This window comes from Microtus oregoni, unplaced genomic scaffold (genome assembly GCF_018167655.1).
Source record: "Microtus oregoni isolate MIOR12 unplaced genomic scaffold, Mior012 000000F_ref0000247, whole genome shotgun sequence".
NCBI classification, from domain to species: domain Eukaryota; kingdom Metazoa; phylum Chordata; class Mammalia; order Rodentia; family Cricetidae; genus Microtus; species Microtus oregoni.
The window spans coordinates 448,704-471,002 of NW_024543059.1; the positions used below are offsets into that span (position 1 = coordinate 448,704).

General features: G+C 44.8%; 1 protein-coding gene across 1 annotated transcript in view; it reads right to left on the reverse strand.

Annotated features, from left to right (window-relative positions):
• The window catches only part of LOC121449977 (prolyl 4-hydroxylase subunit alpha-3), a 29,135-nt gene extending 10,433 nt beyond the window's left edge, over nucleotides 1-18,702 (reverse strand). Inside the window, exons 1-7 of the mRNA XM_041654629.1 lie at nucleotides 18,503-18,702; nucleotides 13,972-14,114; nucleotides 13,294-13,517; nucleotides 9,063-9,212; nucleotides 7,513-7,564; nucleotides 4,074-4,237; nucleotides 3,688-3,864 (exon numbers count right to left, since the gene is read on the reverse strand). Of these exons, the coding sequence (XP_041510563.1) occupies nucleotides 3,688-3,864; nucleotides 4,074-4,237; nucleotides 7,513-7,564; nucleotides 9,063-9,212; nucleotides 13,294-13,517; nucleotides 13,972-14,114; nucleotides 18,503-18,702 (1,110 nt within the window). The remainder of the gene's footprint in view (nucleotides 1-3,687; nucleotides 3,865-4,073; nucleotides 4,238-7,512; nucleotides 7,565-9,062; nucleotides 9,213-13,293; nucleotides 13,518-13,971; nucleotides 14,115-18,502) is intronic.
• Nucleotides 18,703-22,299: the final 3,597 nt, after the last annotated feature.

The window sequence follows — 22,299 nt, forward strand, 5'->3', positions numbered from 1 at the left end:
TGAGGTAGAACAATAAATTGTGTACAACCAAAACCCTTCCCCTCATGAACCACATGCAACCCTTTGCTTCGTGAACGTCATATAGCCGAGCCCTTTTCCTTTGCAGATGTAGCAGCCCCCCCCCCCCCGCCCCTGCCCCCCTGCTGCTAACCCAGGCAGATTTCTCGGAAAAGCCTGTTCTGTTTCCTCAGACTCATTTCCTCATCTACAGGCACATAACAGCAATGGACTCTCAGGAGCTCTTCTTGGCCGGGGTACCCCTAGATGTATGGGTGACCACTAGTGCCTCTGTCCTCTCCCCCCTCAAACTCAGAGAGATCCTCCTGCCTCTGCCTCCTGAGTGCTGGGACTCAAGGCAAGCACCACCACTGCCTGGCACCTCTTTCCTTTCTAAAACCATTCACAGAGAGGGGTGAGATGTCATCTTTTGTTATTCTAGGACGAATCAATGTTTTTAAAAATTCTACCCCCATTACAGAATTACTTCGTGCCTAATTCTTTCACAGTCCTTTCATTACTGTCTACAAACAAATCATTCTTTTTAAAGCAAGGCACTGTGTTACAAAGTCTCTGTTCATAGACTGATGGCGTTGTAATGGCCAGCCTGGGCTGCTATGGATGTACAGAGGAAGGTCTCCAGCCTCTTCTTCTGAGAGGCTCGAAGCCTTCCCAGAATGTCCACGTTCATGCTGCGATCATACAGACTGAAACAAGTCAAGAGTAGAATGTTCCACACATTCCAGACAGAAAGAACAGAGGGAAGAAGGGAGAAAGGGAAATACATACACAAAGATAGATAGATGGATGGATGGATGGATAGATAGATAGATAGACAGACAGACAGACAGATAGATGGATGAGAGGGAGAGAGAAGGAAGGAGGGAGGGGGAAGGAAGGAGAGAGAGAGAAGGAAGGAGGGAGAGAGAGAGGCCTGTTTACAGAAAAGACAAGTAGCTGGGTTGTCAAGGGCAAAGGGGGAGATACAGTGGAAGGATTCAGCCACAGTCAGGCTACAGAGCTGTGTCAGCACTCAAGAGTTTAAACAAGGGATTTAGGAAGTCAGTTCTAACTTTCAAAGATTAGTTCAAGCAGGCAAAGTGGCACTTGCTTGCTTATAGATTCAACATTCAAGAGGCTGAGATGGAGGATCCCCTGAACCTAGGAATTTGAGGTCAGTTAGGGTAACACAACAAAATCTTTCTCAAAGTATAAAAATAAGGGGTTAGGAGATAGCTCAGTTGGTAAAGGGCCTGTTGTGTAAGCAGGAGGACATGCCTGTGGATCTCCGGCATTCCCCTAAGAAGCCAGGTGTAGAGCTGAGTCTGTAATCCCTGTGGGGACGGAGGTGGAGACAGGTGGAGCCTTGTAGCTCATTGGCTAGATTGTGAGCTTACCTGGATTAATGAGCTCCAGGTTCAGTGAGAGGAAGTCTCAAAAAATAAGATAGGTGGTTGCTAAAAAAATTTTTCAAAGCCAGGCTGTGGTGGAGCATGCCTTTAAACCCAGCACTCAGGAGGCAGAGGCAGGCAGATCACTGTGAATTCGAGACCAGCATGGTCTACAGAGCTAGTTCCAGGAAAACTAGGGCTATTGCACAGAGAAACCATGCATCCCAAAACAAACAAGCAAAACAAAACGAGAAAAAGAAAATCTTCAAATTCAATTTGTCATCATACAAATGAGTGCACACATCACATACACGAGACAAAATCCAAATGACCTGGGAGCAATGAGCATAATATAGAGTAGGGAGATGGGACACTAACCCACAAAATGTCTAGTGATACCAGCCAATCCATAAATGGCAGAATTAACATAAAAATGAACTGCTCTACAGCTGGTACCAAAAGCATTGATTCCAGAGAAGGGCTACTTTAGTCATGTGGCCCTGTAAAGCAGGCTGGGGCTGCGGTCTGTACTGGGGTCCACGGGAGGTACATGGTTTCCCCTGAGGCCTTGAGTAGGATGGGAGGGGGCAGATAGAGAGGGAAGTGATGGGAGAGGAGGCTTCTGCAGAGGAATGGTGCAAAGGAGGCAGACAGCCCTCCCACAAGCTCTCAGCTTATTCCTGAAATAGTCACAGGCCAGACAGGCGTGAACAAGACCACTGAGCGGTTGCGAAAGGGGTGTGGCAAGGTCTGTGCACGCCAAATAGATGACCTTGAAGTGAAGGATTCGGTGAGCTTCTCTGGAAGGGTCACCTGTCCCATCACCATGGCAACAAAGCTGTTCTAAGGACCTGATGCTGCTTCTGGTCAGGTCACCTCATAGCACATCTGATCACAGCACTTCCCCTTACGCTAGTGTTCTCCGCCTTCCCAACGCTGAAACCCTTTAGTACAGTTCCTCACACTGTGGTGACCCCAACCATAAAATTATTTTCGTTGTTACTTCATAACTATAATTTTGCTACTGTTTTGAATTATAATGTAAACATCTGTGTTTTCTGGTGGTCTTAGAAAACCTCTGTGAAAAGGTCATCTGACCCCCAAGGGGTCAAGATTCACAGCTGAGAAACACTGCCTTACCTGGAGGAAAACTTCCTCACCTCTGTTAAAGCAAAAGGTCTGGGCAGGCTGTGTTCTGGTGATGAATTACTAAACGTCTCACTGGATGGGCAGCACACCTGGCATCTGGTTAAAAATAAATAATTCTGCACCAAATAATTGTGCCTTTAAAGAAAGTACAACTGCCTTACGGAAGTGGGACTGCCTTTTCCCGATATTTGCCACAGTCCCGAGCCAGGGCAATGAGACATTCCTCCCCATTGGCACCAGCTTGGCACAGTCACTTGCTGAGCCTTCCTTCCCTATGAAGGATTAGACAGGGGCCATCCTGGCATTCACTGTGTAAATTAGACTGTCTTCCAACTCACAGAAATCTGTCTGTCTCTGCCTTTGCAGAGTTGTGTCTGGAAGAGATGTGGTACTTCCAAACAGAAGCTTTAAAATCCAGCTCATGTTTGCCATTTCTGTCTTACGCCCCCTTCCATGAGGCTGGTAAATCCCCAGTGGTGGCTACTCTGCCAGGCTGGGTTCCAATCTGGATTGGAGACCAGCTACAGCGTACGTTCAGCCAATCCCACACAAACATGTGATGTGGTAAACCATCGCTGTCTCCAAGGTTCAAGGGTCGCTGACTACGAAGCGTAACTCAGCCTGAGCTTATTAAAAGACAGAACAGCAAAGTGACAGTCCCGATTCTAGCTACATGTTTACTTTTATCAAACAAGTTCCCCTTTCTGGGCCTCAGTTTCCCCTTTAACAGAGTCATGAAGTTGAATCAGCTCATCGACATCTGCTCTGTAAATGTGTACTAGTATTTCACTCCTTGTCCCTGTCAAGTTCTTTTCTTCTACTAATCATAAGGAAAAGTTGTCACTGAGGAAAACCTCATTTATATTTTCTGAGATCCCTTTGATTGATATCTAATGATACATTCATGTCTCAAGCACACTACTGACTGGATATTGACAACTGTTTATAGCTACATATCCTATGTCTCTTAAAGCTGCTGGCACGGCATCCTTTCCCACTAGAGACAAGTACAGCCATGATTTTCTCCGCTGCTGACTGGCCTTACAGAATGGTTGGCATTTTGAACTCCTGGCCTAAGAAAGAGTCTTGCCAGGCCAGATATCTGTTCTCCAGGCATGTGTGGATACAAAGGGTATTTGAGGATGCTCACCCAGGGTTCAGCAAGCTCTCGGATTTTCTGAGCTTCCGCATCATTAACAAAGTCATGGTAGAGAACCACAAAGGGCCGCAGGTGAATGACCTCCTTGCGGGCGGGCTGGAGCAGCAGGTAGGGGCTGGAATTGGTCTCGTAGGAGCAGTAGAGGCTGGGGATTTGGTAGTGTGTGGGCTGGAAGGAAAGAGTAGAGTCGATGTAAAAAAAGAAAGGTCAAGACTCCTGGGAGCCACGGCACAAAAACTGGAATTGGGGGGTAACAGAAGACTGAGTCCCTTGGGTGTTGTTTGGTAAGTTATATTGCCTTTAAGGCATCAGTTTTCCCCTCAAATTATCCCAACTCCAGCCAATCAGCCCCTTTCCCTTTCTCTGAGGGATCCCACCTGGGAGCCCAGGGTCTGGCATAGCTCCTCGTACGTGTCTCTGGTTTGCAGGTGGGGCACGTTGGGTCTCTGAATGACAACTTCAGTCGCCTCCTGACGAGTGCTCTCTGCCAAGAGTCTTTCATACTTCAACACGTTCCTGGCCATCCTCTTATTACCTGGATCTGGGGGACAGCCAAACGGGAAACCACACAGATGAACAAATCTGGCCCCAGGAAGAATGCTCGAGAGCTCCTGCTGCGGAGTGTGCCGGCAAGTCTCTAACCACAGCTTTCAGGAGACAGAGGCAGGAGGGCTCTGTGATGTGGACCTGAGGGATGGCTGCTCTCATGCTTAGACATGATGGGGACCATGATGGTCAGTTCTATGTTAAAAAAGAAGTTTCACCCATCCATCCGTCCACTCACTTACCAGTTCACTAATAAATGTTTAAAACCGTGTCCTATGCCAGATACTGTGCTAGGCTCACCTCCTGGAGCACAGCATCCAGTAACTACTTGAAAGAGAACATGGCAAGCAAGAGCAATGGAAGGAAGCTCAGTCGTCACCTAGAGTACAGGCCCAAACTGTTTTATATATATATATATATATATATATATATATATATATATATATATATATATATTTGTGTGTGTGCTCACAGAGTGGGGGGTGTTACCTGTATGTGAGCATATGTGTGTATGTGGCAGAGGGTGAGCCCTTGTGTGTGCTTTTGGAGGCCAGAGAGAGAGAATGTTGGGTGTCTTCCTCAGCTGCTGTCCACCTTATTCCCTTGAGACATGGTCTCTCACTGACCCTGGAGTTACTCGGGTTTCTTCTGTCTCTGTACCCACTCTTTCCAAGTCCAGCTCTGGTGCTACAGGCAGGGTGTATGTGGTGGTGGGGGGGCGGTGGGGGGCGGTGGGGGTTATGCCCAGCTTTTACACGGCTGCCTAGGATCCAAACTCAGGAACAAATGCTTGTGCAGCAAATGCTCTTACCAGGGCCATCTCCCCAGCTCCCTGTCTTTGGAGAACTGTAAGCATATCCACTCTCAGCTCCACTAGATCTCTGGGAATGATCCTCAGAATACCTCCAGGGGCTGAAGGATGGCTCAGTGGTTAAGAATGCTTTCTACTCTTTCAGAGGACCACAGATGAGTACCCATCGCCCACATCAGGCAGCTCACAACCACCTGTAACTCCAGTTCCAAGGCAGCTGACACCCTCTTCTGGACGCCTCTGGCACACACATGTGCACACATACATGCACACACACATGCACAACACATACACGCACACACACATGCACAACACACACACGCCCACACGCACACAAGCACATGCACACATACACACACGCATACACACACATGCGCACATGCAGGCACACATATGCACACACATGCACGCACGTACACACACACGCACACACACACACACACATGGAAGGATGTACATGCATTAGAGGCTTGACACTATTGTAAAGAATCATCCTCCATTGCTCTTCCACCTTATTCACTGAGGCAGGGTCTCTCAATTGAACCCAGAGCTGCTGGATTTATATAGTTTTGCTAGTAACCTTGTTCTGGAGGTCTCTTGTTTCCCTGCTGCCTCTGAAGCCTGGAATTACAAGTCGGATATCACACACACCCAGCATCTTATGTGGGCTTCAGTCAGTCCAAACTCTGATCCTTACGGTTGCAAGCTAAGTGCTTCAATAAGAGTCACCACCCCAGCCGCTTAAATTCTTTATACTACTAATTACTCTTGTGTTTCCAGGTCACGGAGTGACTTCCATATCCTGTTCTTTGTCAAGGTATCAGAAAGAAAAAAGCTCTCTCTCAGTGGATGATTCCAGGATCCCTTTAGATCCCCAAAATCCACAGATGCTCAGATCCTGTTTATAAAATAGTATAGTGTTTGCAGAAAGCTTATGCACACCACCAACATACTTTAAATCATCTCTATTTATTAATACCTAGCATAATGTAAATGCTATATTATACACAAGTAAGGAGATCATTGTTACACTGCACTGCTTAGGGAACAATAATGACAGAAAAGGCTATTGTTTCTGACCAGACACAGTATTTTTTTATACAAAGTTGATTAAATTCATGGATACAGAACCCAGAAATGGAGGACCGAACACACTAGGTGGATTCATTTAAAAGTTACAAATAATTGCAGTTTAAAAGCACTCCAGAGAGGCTCATGCATGTGGGTTCAGTTACCAGCACCCACATGGTGGCTCACAACCATCTGTAACTCCAGTTCCAGAGGACCTGACACCTTCTTCTGGTCTCCATGAGCACCAAGCACGCACATGGTGCACAGTCACACACATAAAATGAAATAAAAATTTAAAAAGAAGCCCTTAAACATTTGGTGATAATAGTGACTTTACATCTTATTTGAGTAGCTAAATACTTAAAGGAAAATCTAGAAATTTTATGCAGAAATCTTGAAGCTGAGCTTCTCAGCATCTTCTCCTTTTGCTGTTGACATAAAGCATTCCCTGAAGGGGCTGAAGCCGGACTGGGCAGGATGCCTGCATAGCCAAGTGAGCTCTGGCTTTAGGGGAAGAACTGATAGCTCTCAGTAAACAGCCAAAGAAGTGAACAGCCCTCTGATTCACTCCCTTCTCACAGACACAGTGCACATTGACTTTATTCATTCCTGGGTTTCCTTCCAAAACCTGGATCTCCAAACCGCCTCTGAAGAACCTGGCTCTAAACTTGTTCCCGTCAAAAGAACAAGTTGGGAAGGGGCAGGTTGACATCTTCTAAGCATTTTTCCAACTAACTCATGAATTTCTCCCTTTCAATGATCTGTGTATAAATAAAACAAGATTAGAATAATAAAAAAGAATGGCTGAGGCCTGGGAGGTGGCTCACAGAATGCTTGCAGTGAAGGCAAGGGAGCCTGAGTTCAGGGACCCAGCACCCACATGGCCACCCAGACAGATTGTGGTACCTTGGGAGGTTGCTAGCCAGACAGCTTAGACAAAGCCCTGAACTTCAGGTTCAATCAAAGACCATCTTCAAAAATAAGTAGAGGAACTGCAGGGATGGCTCAGTGGTTAAGAGCCTTGATTTTTCTCCTAGAGAATCTAGGTTCGATTCCACCCACACAGCAGCTCAAAACTGTCTGTAATTCTAGTTCCAGAGAATCTGATGTCTTCTATCTTTCTCAGGAATCAGGCATGCAAGTGGTTCACATACAGACAGACAAAATACTCCTACATATAAAAATACTCATAAAGCAAAAATAAAATTCAATAAAGCAAGACACCCAGTGTCCTCCTCTGGTCTCTGCATGTATGAACATAGGCATGTGCATTGGCACACACACACACACACACACACACACACACACACACACTAGACTTCACTTGCAAGAAGAATTAAAGGTCGGGCAGAAGTGAGATGGGTAATGTATGCCTTAGCGTCACTTACTGTAGAGAAGGAACTCTCGGGAGAGGTTGAGGGCACATGAAACATTTCCTGCCTTATTAAAAAAGAAAAGAAAGAAAATGTCAACCGAAATAAAGATAGTTTCTCTAATCTAATCACTGACTAGTTTAAAAAACTATAAAATATTCTTACTGCAGTAGATAATAAGGTTCACTGAAATAGGCAATGGGCTAGAAATGCAGAGGATTTGTGGGTTTTGCTGTTGTTGTTTTGGCAGCCCTGTTACAAATCAAATCTCCTTATTAACCAATATGTTATTACCAATCTCACCAGCAAAGGGAGAAAGAAAACTCAGGGTGAGTGTGGCTGGGTTGCTGCATAGCTTGGTGGTGAATTGCTTGTTGAGTATGTGCCTGAATTTAATCCACAAGTACCACCAAAAGGAAAAAAGAATGAGGAGAGGAGGAGGGGAAGGAGGAGGAGGAGGAGGAGGAGGAGGAGGAGGAGGAGGAGGAGGAGAAGGAAGAGAAGTAGAAGGAGGAAGAGAAGGAGAAGGAGGAGGAAGAGGAAGAGGAGAAGGAGGAAGAGGAAAAGAGGAGCAGTTGAGAAATTCTAGCAAAATACAGTTTATTCTTATTCTCCAGGATTAGTGCTTCCCAGAGTCTAGAGAGTGGGAGGAAAGCAAAAGAAAAACTAAAATGAATATGGTCAGATGTGTAGGAACTAGCTGTCTCTAGCCATGCAGCCTCATCATGGTCGAGGCACCTAAGTCTGAGGAAGCAAATTCCACATAGGAAGACTGCATTCTGTTGCAGAAAACTGACCAGTTGACAGGAGTATACAGAAACAGAATTCCTTAAACTTCCTTGCATGCTAAAATGTCACTCTAATGATAAAAGCAATAATAATCACATTGTAAAATATATGAGATAAAAAAAAATCACACCACCAAAACCCACCCACTTCAAGCACTTTCGAGGCTGTACAATTGGTGAGAAATGAGGTTAGTCATACAGAAAGATGGAAGCTGCCATATTTAGGGCAGGGATGTCCATGTGTGACACAGCAGGCAGCAGATCAACAGTACCCAGGGAAGATGGGAGCTGCAGGAGGCCTCAGGTTGGTACAATGGAATGAAGATGTCAACTCTGCAGCCAATGACCACATCACAGCTGGATTCAGTGTCAGGTGGGAGAGGATAATCAAACTCCTCCCTTCGTGGCAACGTTATGGTATGTTATCAGCGATGAGCCACGAGTCAGTGAGAGTGCAGGGTGTTCTCCATTGACTGGGTCCCATCAAACACCTATGTGCTGCCGCTATAACAAGTAAGTGAGAGATGAAGACAGCAAAGTGGTCCATGCGTTGGTTAGCACTCTAGACTTAGATTCAGACGTGGATTCTAAGTCTGCCTCTATGAGCTCCCTGGTACTTTAAGAATTTTTTAGAAGCTTGATTTACTTATATTAAATCTATGGTGATAATAAAATAATGGCCTTACACTTGGTACCCCCGGGAAGATGAAACAAACCAGAAAGTGATGTAGAACATTGTACTGCCTGTGGTAAAAATGAGTTTCATCACCCTAATACCTGGAAACAGGCAAAAGCCAGGTAATCCAGGGCGTCATCCAGACTGGCCTCATCCTCCGTCTTCCACTGTCCATAAGATGTTCGGAAAAGACTGACAGCTTCCTCCAGCCACGGAATGGCATGGTAGTAGTCCCCCATGTCGTAGGCCACCTGCAGGGACACAGCCGCCACAGCTTTAGTCCACAGTCAGAAAATAAATCATCTGATTATTCACAGGATGAGGTCTCTGGACCCCCACAAGCCTAGCTTTACTTTCTAATTAATTTTATTCCGTTTAATATCTGTTATCTAGTAATAGTATATGACATTGTACTTATGGAGAGAAAATGGGGTTCTTGCATTTGAGAAATTTATGATCTAGGAGACAGACAGATGAACTCAAGTATGTGCATTGTGGGACAGAATGGTGCCAGGGCTTTAAGGCTTTACAATGCCTAATGTACTGTGGAGGCATAGAGAAGGAAGGGGCTTGGGGTCTCAGCAGAGTTACGGAGGAGCACCTGAGACAGACCTTTCTTGAAGAAGGAAAAGGAGCCCAGTGGGTCACTGAGCATGTGGGCTTCTTCTCCTGAGAGCACTGAATCCTGGAGGCTATGAACACACCAATCACCACAATACAGCACATCCGCCACCGTAACGAGGGCGGACATTGGGAATGCTGTCGGTTCTGATTAAAAGCTGGAGCACAGCACAACATGGCGGCCTGTGCCAGACCTAGCTCCTGTCTCCTTACCAGCTTACAGCTAAGTAGAACATCAGACCTTTGGGGAGAGTTTCCTGGAAGTCAATACTGAAGCAACATGGAATTATAAGGTCACCGAGTTGGAACAACTCTTACAAAATGATCTCACTGAGGTGTGACTGCCAATCAGGGCAGGACCTAGAGTTGCCGCCAACGTGCATGCCAAACAATAGAGCGGTTCCTTTCTCAAGTCTGCCTTTAGCCTGGCGTGTTGTCTTGTTGGTTCTTTACACATATCTTATTTGTACAAAAGGTTGAACTGAATAATAATAATATTAACAACAGTAACCTAACTTTTTCCCTGTCAAATTAACTGTGAGTGTTGTGTGAATATGTACATGTGTATGGTATGTTCATTTATATCTCTGTGTTTGCTGTATGTATGCATGTGTATGCATGGCATATGTATTCATATGTGTGTGGTATATTATGTGGTATATAGTGTGTATATGTGGTATATGTGTGTATGTGGTATATGTGTATATGGGTGTATTATGAAATGTGCATGTGGTGTGTGATATCTATATATGTGGGGACAGTGTATATGGTATGTGTGTATGTGGTATGTATGTGTGTGCAATATGTATGTGTAGTATGTGTGGTATATTTGTGTGTATATGTTTGTGTATAGTATGTATATGTGTATTTGTGATGTATGTGGTATATATGGATATACATGTGTGTGATATATATGTGTATGTGTGTTATGTATGTATGTAGAATGTATGTGTGTAATATGTATATGTGTAGTATGTGTGGTATTTTTGTGTGTATATGTGGTATGTGTGTAGTATGTATATATGTATTTGATGATGTGTGTGGTATATATGCATATATATGTGTGTGGTATGTACGTGTATGTGTGTAGTATGTATGTGTGTGGTATGTATGTTTGTGGTATAATGTATGTGTATGTATGTGATGCTGGAGATTAAACCCAGAGTTCCATGTGTGCTAGGGAGCTACATCCCAGTCCCAATCATTTTGCTGATATTTTCACGGGGATTTTCAAGTTCTAGAATATGGTAGATTGACATAACTGGAATTCTTTCAAACATGTCAAAATGTCTAGTAAGTTAAATATTCAGAAATTTTAAACAAAATAAAAAAGCATGAGGTTACATGTTTTCAAAGAAAAAAATTAAATGCCAGGTGGCAGAAACAAAAACCTAGCTGAAAATTTAAGCAGTGAGCACATTAGCAGATGCTTATGCCATGTAGGATGTGGGAGGCTGAGGCCAGCCTGGGTTACAGAATGAGACAAAAAGGAAAATGAACAACAAAAATAAGTAGCCAGGGACACAATAAGAATGCTAATAGCAGCTTCCTCACGGCAGCTCAGACAGGAAGCAGTCTGAGGATATACCAACAGGAGCCTAAATAAAAAGTTTACAATTTATCCACACCATAGATCAACGAAAATGAACTACAGGCTGGAGAGATGGCCCAGCAGTTAAGAACACAGGCTTCTCTTGAAGAGGACCTGGGTTGAATTCCCATTATTCCTATGGAGGCTCACAACCATCTGTAACTCCAGTTCCAGGGATCTGATGCCCTCTTCTGACCTCGGAAGGCACCTGGCATGCATGTGGTGCACAGACATGCATGTGACCAACACACTTATACACACAAAATAAAGTAAATAAATCCTTTTAAACGAACTACCAATACACACAACATCCCAAAGCGTAAGCTGCAGAGTGAAGAAGCCAACCTCAGAAGCTCAGTTCCTGCTTGGTGGAGGACACTGGTAACCCGGAGAGCAGTAAGGTGTAGGAATGAGAGGGAAAAACTGGTAAATAAATATAGCCAAATTTGAAAATGTATTTCCCCTCATTTATAGCTATTTGGTATTGTTCTATATACCACCCTTACATTTGAAATGCATGGTCTTTTAAATAAATACAGAAATAAAGATTTCCAGCAAGACTTTCAGGAAGTTGGCTTACTAAATTTTCAGTATATGACTTAAAGTTTTCAATATATAGTCAAGATGTTTCATTAGCAAGCATTTGCTGGTACTGTGCACCCAGCTGCTTGAACTAGCCATGAGCATGACTGGGCTGTGGTTCTGCTCAGGACCACACAGAGAGAAACAGGAAGCAGAGAGGGTCGTTGTGTGTAGATCCGTGAAACTAATTCCCAAGCTTGGAACTGGGACCCAAGAAGTCCACTGTTAAATCTGCTAATGAACTTGGTGTGGGCAGGCAGAAGGAAACAATAACAATTTTCTTCAGGAAGCATCTTCAAAAGGAAAACAAAACCATTAATTAAGCTGGGTAGTGGTGGTGCACACCTTTAATCCCAGCACTCGTAATCAGAGGCAGGTGGATCTCTGTGAGTTCGAGTCCAACCTGGTCTACAAGAGCTAGTTCCAGGACAGTCAGGACTATTATACAGAGAAACCCTGTCTCGAAAAACCAAAATAATAATAATAATAATAATAATAGACCCTATGCATTTTGAAGGCTAAGGCTGGCAAAGAGTATATTATAAAACAACTCAGTATGACAAAAATTAACTAAATACACCTATGGGAGATTCCTGAGGTCTAATTTCCTCAAGTAATATCAATGCGCACAGCCTAGGTTGTGATTTTCGCCTTGCTGTGAGATAATGTTCTTGTACACTGTAAACATTTGTCACTCATAATGGTTTAATAAAATGCTAATTGGCCAGTAGCCAGGCAAGAAGCATATGTGGGGCAACCAGACTAGGAGAATTCTGGGAAGAGGAAAAGCAGAGAGTCAGTCACCAGTCAGATGCAAAGGAAGTAAGATGAGAATGCCTTACTGATAAAAGGTACCAAGCCACATGGCTAAACATAGACAAGACTTATGGGTTAATTTAACTTGTAAGAACTAGTTAATAATAAGCCTGAGCTAATAGGCCAAATAGTTTATAACTAATATAAACCTCTGTGTGTTTCTTTGGGACTGAACAACTGCGGGATGGAGCAGGACAGAAACTTTCTTCTGCATCACATAATTTATGTCCAACATCCTGGCATTTTTAATTAAACCATTTCATATGTGAAGGATGTAGCTCAGTTAGCAGAGTGCTTGACTAGCATGCATGAGACCCTGGGTTTGATCCCCAACACTGCCAAAACTGGGCATGGTGTGAGCTCAACATTGGAGAGGTGGAGGCAGGAAGACACTGGCAAGCTTAACACTGGCCTGGGATACATGATACCTTTTTAGAAATAGAGAAAAGCTATTCATGCTCAAGAATGTCTTAATATCTGATGATTTCTCTTTCCCATGGCAAGAGCATGGGATTTAGAGATAAAAGACAAGGCTCAAAATTGGTTCTGTTACTTTGTGTTATGCAGTCTTAGTGATCTACCCTGTCTGAACCTTGGTTTCCACTTCTGAAAAAAGGAGCAATATCAAATTTTCAAGGTTTACCACAATACACAAAGACAGCTGAGACACTGCTAATCCGTAAGAAGGTAGACCTCAGCAGTTGGTCCTCTTTGCATGTCACCTTGCCTACGTGGAAGCAGTCATCCGCTGTGAGGGAGAAGAGTTGCCTGGGACTGTATAGGTCAGTGATGGAGGAGCCCGTGACCCTCTGGAAGACACCCTGGGCCAGGCCCTTCACGTTGAGCATGTACACATCCTGCAGGCGCATCAGGGCTCTCGCTGCTCCCTCAAGGTCCTCAAAAGCGGGAAGGTCTTTCTCCACCTTCTCATAACCATCCTTCAGGGCTGTAAAAGTAGTAAGACTGTATCCCAGCCTCCAAACACAGTAAAGTAGTAAGACTGTATCCCAGCCTCCAAACACAGTAAAGTAGTAAGACTGTATCCCAGCCTCCAAATTATTTAAAAGTTTGAAGTAGAAACTACTAGAAGGCCACAACTTTCTACACATAAATACATACATACATGTATACATACATTCATACATACATACATATATACACATACATAACTGGGTAGATACACATTTCTTTACTTGACTGCAGTGGAGATCAAGTGAGGTAACAGATGTGAAGACATTTTCCAATCTAAAATCATGAAGTTATATGCAAGGGGACCAACTTTATAGACTTTAAAGGGCTTAAGAACACAAATAATCCTCATTGTAACTCAGCAGAATCTCTCTCCTTACGCTGAGTCAGGAGCTAGAAGCTTCTCCGTACTTTGCAACTCTCCTTGTTACCTCGGATGTTCTCAGCGGCCTCCAGACTGTGCACCACGTTCCTCCAGTCTGACTGCAGACGTTTGATGAGAGCAAAGGCAAGCAGAGGGTTCACTACAGGGACTGTCGCGTCCTCATGCAAAGAAAGCACCTTGTCGTAAAATCTGAAACGATAAAGAATTATCTCACCTCTAGACCCAACCGTTACATCCCAGGAAGGCTGGCATGGGAACAGCTGAAATTAAGAGCTGGGTACAGCTGTACCTGCCTGTAGTCCTCACTTCATTAGGCATGGGGAGGTGGTGGTGTGGAAATGGAAATCCTGAACCTCTTGCAACCCATGTAAAGAGTTCAACTAAAAAATTCAGGCAAGCATAAAAGATGTGAAAGCTATAAATACATAAAAGTGGGTCTATTCATTTATTCACTGGCTGAGTCTGTGTAGACCATTTAGTGACAATATATCTGGCACTATACTAAATAGGTACCTGTGTATGTAGGGATACACAGGTAAGACACAGTCCAGTTCAAAGAGTTATAGGCACAAAGTTCTCTTCTTCCTTTATTGCCCTATGCCCAATACTTAGTGTCTGGAAGGGACACAAAAGCATGAAACAAATAACAGTCAATGTGATTACACTAAGAGAGCCTTGAACACACAAAGCTGTGACGTCAGAGGTGAGGGGTAGGTTCCTGGAAGAGGCACCTGATCTGCTTCTTGAAAGGTGTTTAAATATTTTGATGACTACTGGATCCTTACAATGTACTTGCTCCGAAGCTTCCAGAAAGTCCAATGTTCAGCACAAACTAAGGAACAAGAATCTGGGCCTGGGCGACTCAAGTGAGACACAGAAGCCTGTCAAGTCCCATGGTGTCTCCTATCCCAAAGATGGGGCTGCTCGTGAGCTGCCTCTCTGGGGTTCCAAATCCAAACCAGCCCGTTCTTTCCCGCTTGGGCTCCATATGGAACCACTTAGCGAACTGCTAGACAGAAAAAAGCGTACAAGTGTGAGTCCGAGCCAAGTCCAGCCTGAAAAGTAAAGAGTCCAGGAGCAATTGAGGCTGAGCACAGAGTGATTTTTACAAGATAGTTGGACACAGAGGAGCTGGGAGCCGGCCTAAGACTTATTCTGACCCAGTCGCCAACCAACTCTGTCCTGGGAGGTAACAAAGCTGCTCTAGTCTAGAGGACATCTTGAGGTCTTTCCACTTCACATCTGCCATTCCTTCCCATCGCCTTTTCCACTATGGAATAAAGAGACTCCCTGTTAGGGTCTATAGACTGCCTGTTAGGACAAATGTTTAATAGGCACCCAGCTAACAGAGGCCCAAAGGGAAAGAAGTGTGGCACAGGGGTGACTATTATTCCACGTTAATCATCTTATCAAAGCTCTGTCTACACCTTGTATTCCTTGCATCCACGTCACATTCTGGTTTGTTTTAGACCAGGGGTTTGCTCTTTACTGCAGCACATCAAGAAATGCCGTGGTCAAATACGACTTTTCCCCCTTCCACATAGGAAAGAAAGGAAAAAAATCTATAGACTGATATCTGAGGCTGGCTAGGAATGCAAAACTTGGCTGTACGCCCAGCCTCTGAGCAAACAGCTCCTTTTCAGAGACTGAGTTACGGGACGCTGACGGCAAACCTCAGACTTTCCCAAATGGCTTTTTGCTTTAATAAATGCTGCTGAGAGTGGAAAATCAGATTCCTTCCTTCAAGGATCTGCACATAAAATTTGCAACCCAATCCCTGCAATAAGCATCCTGGGTAGGCTATTCAACCGCAATACATGGGCTCTATCAAGTCCATGTTTCTCATTTGAGATTGAGAAATGGCTTTGTCATCATTCTTCTGAGACACTCTGAATGCTTCATTCTGAGCTCAGAAATAATTCCACTCTTTGTAGTTTTTAAATGGTAGGAACACGAATATGCTGGAGATGGGCTACACACATGCCGACTGAGCCCTGCTAGTACAGTGGCGGACACCGTAACCAGCACACTTCCCTGCTCATTTCCTGATTTGGAAATGCAAAAAAAAAAAAATACAAGCTGAGGGCCTTAGAAGTAACATTTCAACTTATATAAAATCATCATCTTGAGACTATAGAAAAATGAGCCGAAACTGCCTGAATTCTCATTTTTAAAAAGCAAACATTTTGCTGGGCTTTAGAGCAAGACTTGGATAGAATCGTAGCCTCTAATACATCAAATTGAGTTTGACAAAATTAAACGTTCATAGTCATCTGAGAAAAGAATCTAGGAGTTTTTAAATTCTTTTTTAATCTTTTAGAATGTCAGTTAGTGGATAAGGCTGACAGGATAGCAGTTTTAAAAGCATTATTTGAGACCGGGTCTTACCGTGGTCTAGCCTGGCCTCAAATTCACAGTAGTCTTCCTGCCTTAGTCTCCTCAGGGCTGGGATTACACTTATCTCATTTTGTTGTTATTTATTTATTTATTTATTTATTGGAGACAGAGTTTCTCTGTGCACCTTGACTGTTCTGGAACTCGACCTGTAGACCTAGAACTGACAGTGATCCTCCTGCCTCTGCCTCCTGAGTGCTGGGATTAAAGGCGTGTGCCACCACCGCCAGCTGATCAGCCAGTCTTAGACATAAAAGTTAACAGTTGTCCAGCAATCTTCTATATGCTAAGCACAATGATAAATAACTTCACCTCGAACTCAATCATTCCAAGAACCATGTGGGAATAAGTGCTACTTTTTAAAAATCATCATTGTATATTGATCAGGAAACTAAAGCTTAAACACGTGATAAGGATAGAGTCGAGAATTCAGACTGTTGAGTTCCTGCATCTAGACTCCAAACCATTCTGTACACCAGCCCCTGACAGAGTGGTTGTGGGCTCTGTTTGGGGCCTGGCATATCAGAGGATGCGAGTGTAGGCGAGCATCAGAACGTAACAGAATGGACACTGGGAATTAAAACAAGCTCCTTCAATGTAGACAGGTCTCTTTTGTTAGCTTTTCATAAGCTTGCGTCATGTTTGTAGAACTTTTTTTTCTTAGTGTAAGAATGTGACCAACCAATTTGGATGACGCCACCCAGACAAATGCTTGTTCACACACAAGTCATCAGTACCACCGAGGGCTATTTGAAGTGCAGACTACAGGACTAAGCCAACTCTTATGAAACTGACCGTCCTTAATGACCATTCAGTACGAGTGGAGCAGGGAGGGTTCCGGTGTTGGCATGGGGGAGAATTTGAAGTTTAAAGCTACAGCTAGAAATCAAATGGTCTGCCTGCATTCTGTCTAGACAAGCTGTAAGGCCGACTGGATTCATGTGGAAACCACTGCTCCTCCCAGTGTCTGAAGCAGAGAAAGCACACACCATGTGACATCATATACAAACATTCCTTTTTTTCTTTGACACTGATTAGCGTCCTATGTCCCACTTTTTTGTTGGTATAGTTAATCTTTTGTTTGTTTTTGAGATTTGGGTTTCTCTGTGTAGCCTTGGCTGTCCTGAAACTTGCTCTGTAGCCCAGGCTGGCCTAACCACAGTGATCCACCTGCCTCTACCTCCTGAGTGTGGGATTAAAGGCATGTGCCACACAGCCCAGCGTGTCCCACGTCTTACACAGTGTACATTCTAATGTTTGGCACTACTTTACTGACTGAATAGAAAATAACATTAGCTGTGTTCTGTGCACGCTACCCTCAGTATTACCTACTCTGAAACAGCTTTTCGCCATGTTGGAGTCAGATATTGTCACACACATATAACCTCTTAGCTCCAATTTACATTCAGAGACCTTTTACCTGTGGGAAGAGAAAGAAGAGCCAAAATGATCACCTCACCGTCCTACTGTATCTGTGGTAAGGTGACAGGAAGCCTGGGGTCACTCACAACAGCATTTGTGAGATTCAGCTGGATTCCATGGTCAGCAAGCTACCCTTTTCCACAGTGTACCAACTTGGACATGTTGGGGGTGGCAACCCAGTTTGTGTGTGTGTGTGTGTGTGTGTGTGTGAGAGAGAGAGACAGAGAGAGAGAGAGAGAGAGAGAGAGAGAGAGAGACAGAGAGAGACAGAGACAGAGAGACAGAGAGAGAGGAGAGATAGAGAGGAGAGGAGAGGAGAGGAGAGCAAAGGAGAGGAGAGGAGAGGAGAGGAGAGGAGAGGAGAGGAGAGGAGAGGAGAGGAGAGGAGAGGAGAGGAGAGGAGAGGGAGAAAGACAGAGAGGGAGAGAGAGACAGAGAGGAGAGATAGAGAGTGGAGAGGAGAGAGAGAGGAGAGAGGAGGAGAGAGGGAGGAGAAGAGAGGAGAGGAGGAGGGAGAGAGAGAGAGAGAGAGAGAGAGAGCGCTCTCACAAGGTATTCCCCCACAAACTGTCAGAGAGAGAGAGAGAGAGAGAGAGAGAGAGAGAGAGCGCTCTCACAAGGTATTCCCCCACTCCCCCACAAACTGTCTCGGGATCCCCTGCACCGTTACTGCATATGACTGTACAGAACGTAACGCTGGTCTGGAAGTCACACTGGGTCTCAGCCCATCCTGATAGCCCGGACCCCCGCGCTGCCCTCACCTGGTCAGGTCGCGCAGCCGCGCCTCCTCCCCGCGCAGGTAGCGCCTCAGTATCCCCAGCAGCCGGCGCTCGGGCGCCAGGGCGCGCGCCACGCTGGTCAGCGCGGAGAAAGTGTCCTCCCGCGCGGTGGCGGCCGCGGGGTCCCCGGCCCCGAGGGCCAGCAGCGCCAGCAGCGCCGCCAGCCGCGCCCCGGGGCCCATCGCGGGGTCGCGCGTCCCTCCGCGCTCCCGCCGGACACCGCCCCGCCCACCCGGCCGCCCGCTCGTCCGCGGTCTGCGTCGCCCTCCCGTGGCCGCCTCCCGCCTCTCCACAGCCCGCCGCCAGCGCCACCCTGATCCCGCCAAGCTTGTCACACTTGAGGAAACTGAGGCAGAGAGGATGAGCGGTGAATTCTCTAGTTACGACCGTGGGAATACCTCGTGGGACAGGCGCGAAAACCACGAGAAGCCACTGGATCCTGAAGGGAACAGATACTGCGTGGAGACAGAGGTAAGGAAACCGCTTCACAGAACACAAGGCCGGAGGTCTCGAAAGATGGCTAGCACTTACAGAAGCTGAAACTCTGGGACTGTCACACAAAAGTATAGTCATTGTATGTTACTAGGTTGTTTGTTTCTTTGCCCCTGCCACTCATTTGCCGTTGACTCATTCATTCAAGTGGGTAAGTGCAGATGCAGCCCTCGCCTCACGAGGGGAGATGGGAATGTAAACCGCCACAAACACACGTTCCGGTTGTGTAATCACTGTGCACTGGGTGAGGGGACCCTCCTGGCGTGGGCAGAGGGCTTCACGAGCTAAGGTGTGCCGTTCTAACAGGGTCTTTAGATCATCCTGGATTACCCCGGTGGTCTCAATACAATTATTTTATTATTTATTTTATTATTTAACTTTATTTTATGTGGATTGGTGTGAAGGTATCAGAACCCCAGAACCTGAAGTTACAGACAGTTGTTAGCTGTTATGTGGATGCTGGGAATTGAACCGGGGTCCTCTGGAAGAACAGCCACCTCTCCAGCCCCGCCATTTTTAAAAAGTCAGAAAGATACGGGACGACGAAAGCAAACTCAGACATATTTGAAGATGCTGTGTTGCTGGCTTTGGAAATGGATAAATGGTGTGTGAGAAACAGATTGTAGGAAGCTTCTAGAAGGTTAGAAGGTTGGAGGAATGTTTTCCAGTCCGCAGAAGGAACCGGTTTGAATGCTTGGTTGAAAGTGAGCTGTGGAGCTTTGGGGAAGCAGGGCTTACATTGTCCACTAGGGTAGGCCTTAAGGGTTATTATAGCTTCTGACCTGAGCTATCAGGTCCCTGTCTGCTGGGTGATGTGATGTTTGTCACATGTTCAAGCCAGCAGGTCCTGCCACCACACCTTCCCTTTCATGACGGGCCCCATGGGCCAAAATAAATCTTTTCTCCCTTACATTGTATCTGTCAAATACTCAGTCACAGTGATGGGAAAAAAACCTAATACATCACTCCAGACGTCTGAATTCTGAGACAGTTATTATAAGCCAAGAGTTTGTTTATTATAGAGTTTGTGATAATTTGTTTACGCGATAGGAAGCTGTAGCTGGTGAGATGGCTCTGCAGTTAAGAGTGTGTACTGCTCTTGCTGAAGACCTGAGTTTGGTTTTCTGCACCCTCGGCACTGTCAGGCGGCTCACAAACACCTGTAACTTCAGTTCCAGGGGACCCATCTTAGAAGACTGCATAGTTTTATTTCTTATTTTCTTAATATAGTGTGCTATAGAAATTGGTTATTGCATGTTAAACCAACCTTGCATGCTAAGATAAAACCTCTTTGGTCACGATGCACACTCTTGCTGACATGTTGCTGGGTTTGGTTTGCTAGTATTTTGTTGTATTATAAGAGAAGCTAGTCTATAGTTTTCTTGAATTATTTTTGTCTGGTCTTCATATCAATGTGATACTAGTTTCGGAGAATGCACTGAGAAGAGTTTCCTCCTTTCCTACATTATAGAGGAGTTTGTAAAGGATTGAAATTTGTTCTTTCAGTATTTAGAAGAATTAATCATTAGAGTCAGTTAATTCTAAGCTTTCTTCTGAGAAATTTTTTGATTTTTGATTCAATCCTTATAGCAACTGCCTTAGAGCAAGTTGGATGGCAATGCTCTTCATTTTATTTCAGCTGAGAATGTTTTATCTCGGAGGTTTGTCTTCATTAACTATCAACTTCCACGTTAACATCTCTGTTCTTTCAACATTAAAATTTTCTGTCCTCTCTAAACTCTACAGTTATTTCAATCATTGTTTCTTATAAGTGACGCATTGCTTTCTCTAGTTTCAAAACAGTTTCTTTGTCATATTTTCTTTGTTTTTATTTTCAGCAGTTTAATGGATAAGCATAGGTTGCTTTGAGTTTGTCCTGTTTAGAGGTCACTATATTTCTTACTTCTGCCAAATTTGGGAACGAGTCCTACATTATTTCTTTTTTCTGAATTTTCTTGACATGAATTTGATGTTTTCTACCAGGTTTCTGAGGCTCAGATCATTTAAAAAAAACAATTTTTCCTCACATTAATATTACATAATTTCTATGAATCAGGGTTTAAATTCACCAATCCCCTGTCATCTCTATTCTGATACCAATTCTAACATGCCCATTTGGTTCTCCTCATGTCATTATCTTTCTCACCTCTTCATTCACTTCAAGAATGCTCACTCTTGCTTCATAGAGCATTTTCTAACATTCTGTTTTCAGTAATGTCAACATTTGTGTTTTGTCTTCATCAATATGTATCAGTTGTCTTTTCTGGTTTATTTTTACTTTTATTGCCTTTTATGCTAATTGAGATTGCCCTTACTCTTTGTATGCGCAGTCATCTTGGATTAAACACTAGACAATGGGGATTTGATGTCCTAAATGTCTAGCTCCCCTTTCTACTTGGCATGCTCTAACTGGATTGAGGTCAGATGTGCTGACTTGCCTTCAGGGCTGCAGCACCAATGTTAGTTCAGCTGCAATGACGTTCAGATGCATCCAAGCTGTGTACACAACGACTGGCCAGTCTGGGATGTGGACAGTAGTCTACTCACATCTATGTCATGCTCCTAAGCATAAATCCATCACCATACAGCTCAGCAGTGGGCCCAGGAATCACGGAACTTCACTCCTGCAGCCTGTGATCTGATATTCTCCCTGGAGCTCCTGGCCAAGGCCACTGCCACTGCCGCCACTGCCCCTGCCACCTTTTTGTGGTTAGAAGCCTGGGCTTTACTTAACTCACCACCATTTATTTCCTAGAACTGGATACATCCTAGGCCAAGGATTAGGAGTCCAAAGTCCTCAAACACCCCTGCTTCATGCATTTTGTTCAAGTTTTTTTTTCTTTTTTTTTATTGAGAAAAGAAAAAAAAAACAAATTTCCTCCTCCTCCCAGCCTCCCATTTCCCTCCCCCTCCTCCCACCCTTCTCCCCCTCCTCCCACCCTTCTCCCCCTCCTCCCACCCTTCTCCCCCTCCCCCCACTCCTCTCCCCCTCCCTCTCCAGCCCAAAGAGCAGTCAGCTTTCCCTGCCCTGTGGTAAGTCCTAGGTCCTCCCCCCTCCGTCCATTTCTAGGAAGATGAACATCCAAACTGGCTAGGCTCCCACAACGCCAGCACATTACGTAGGTTCAAAACCCCGTGCCATTGTCCTTGGGTTCTCATCAGCCCTCATTGTTCGCCATGCTCAGAGAGTCCAGTTTTATCCCATGCTTTTTCAGTCACAGTTCAGCTGGCCTTGGTGAGCTCCCAATAGATCAGCTCCACTGTCTCAGTGGGTGGGTGCTCCCCTC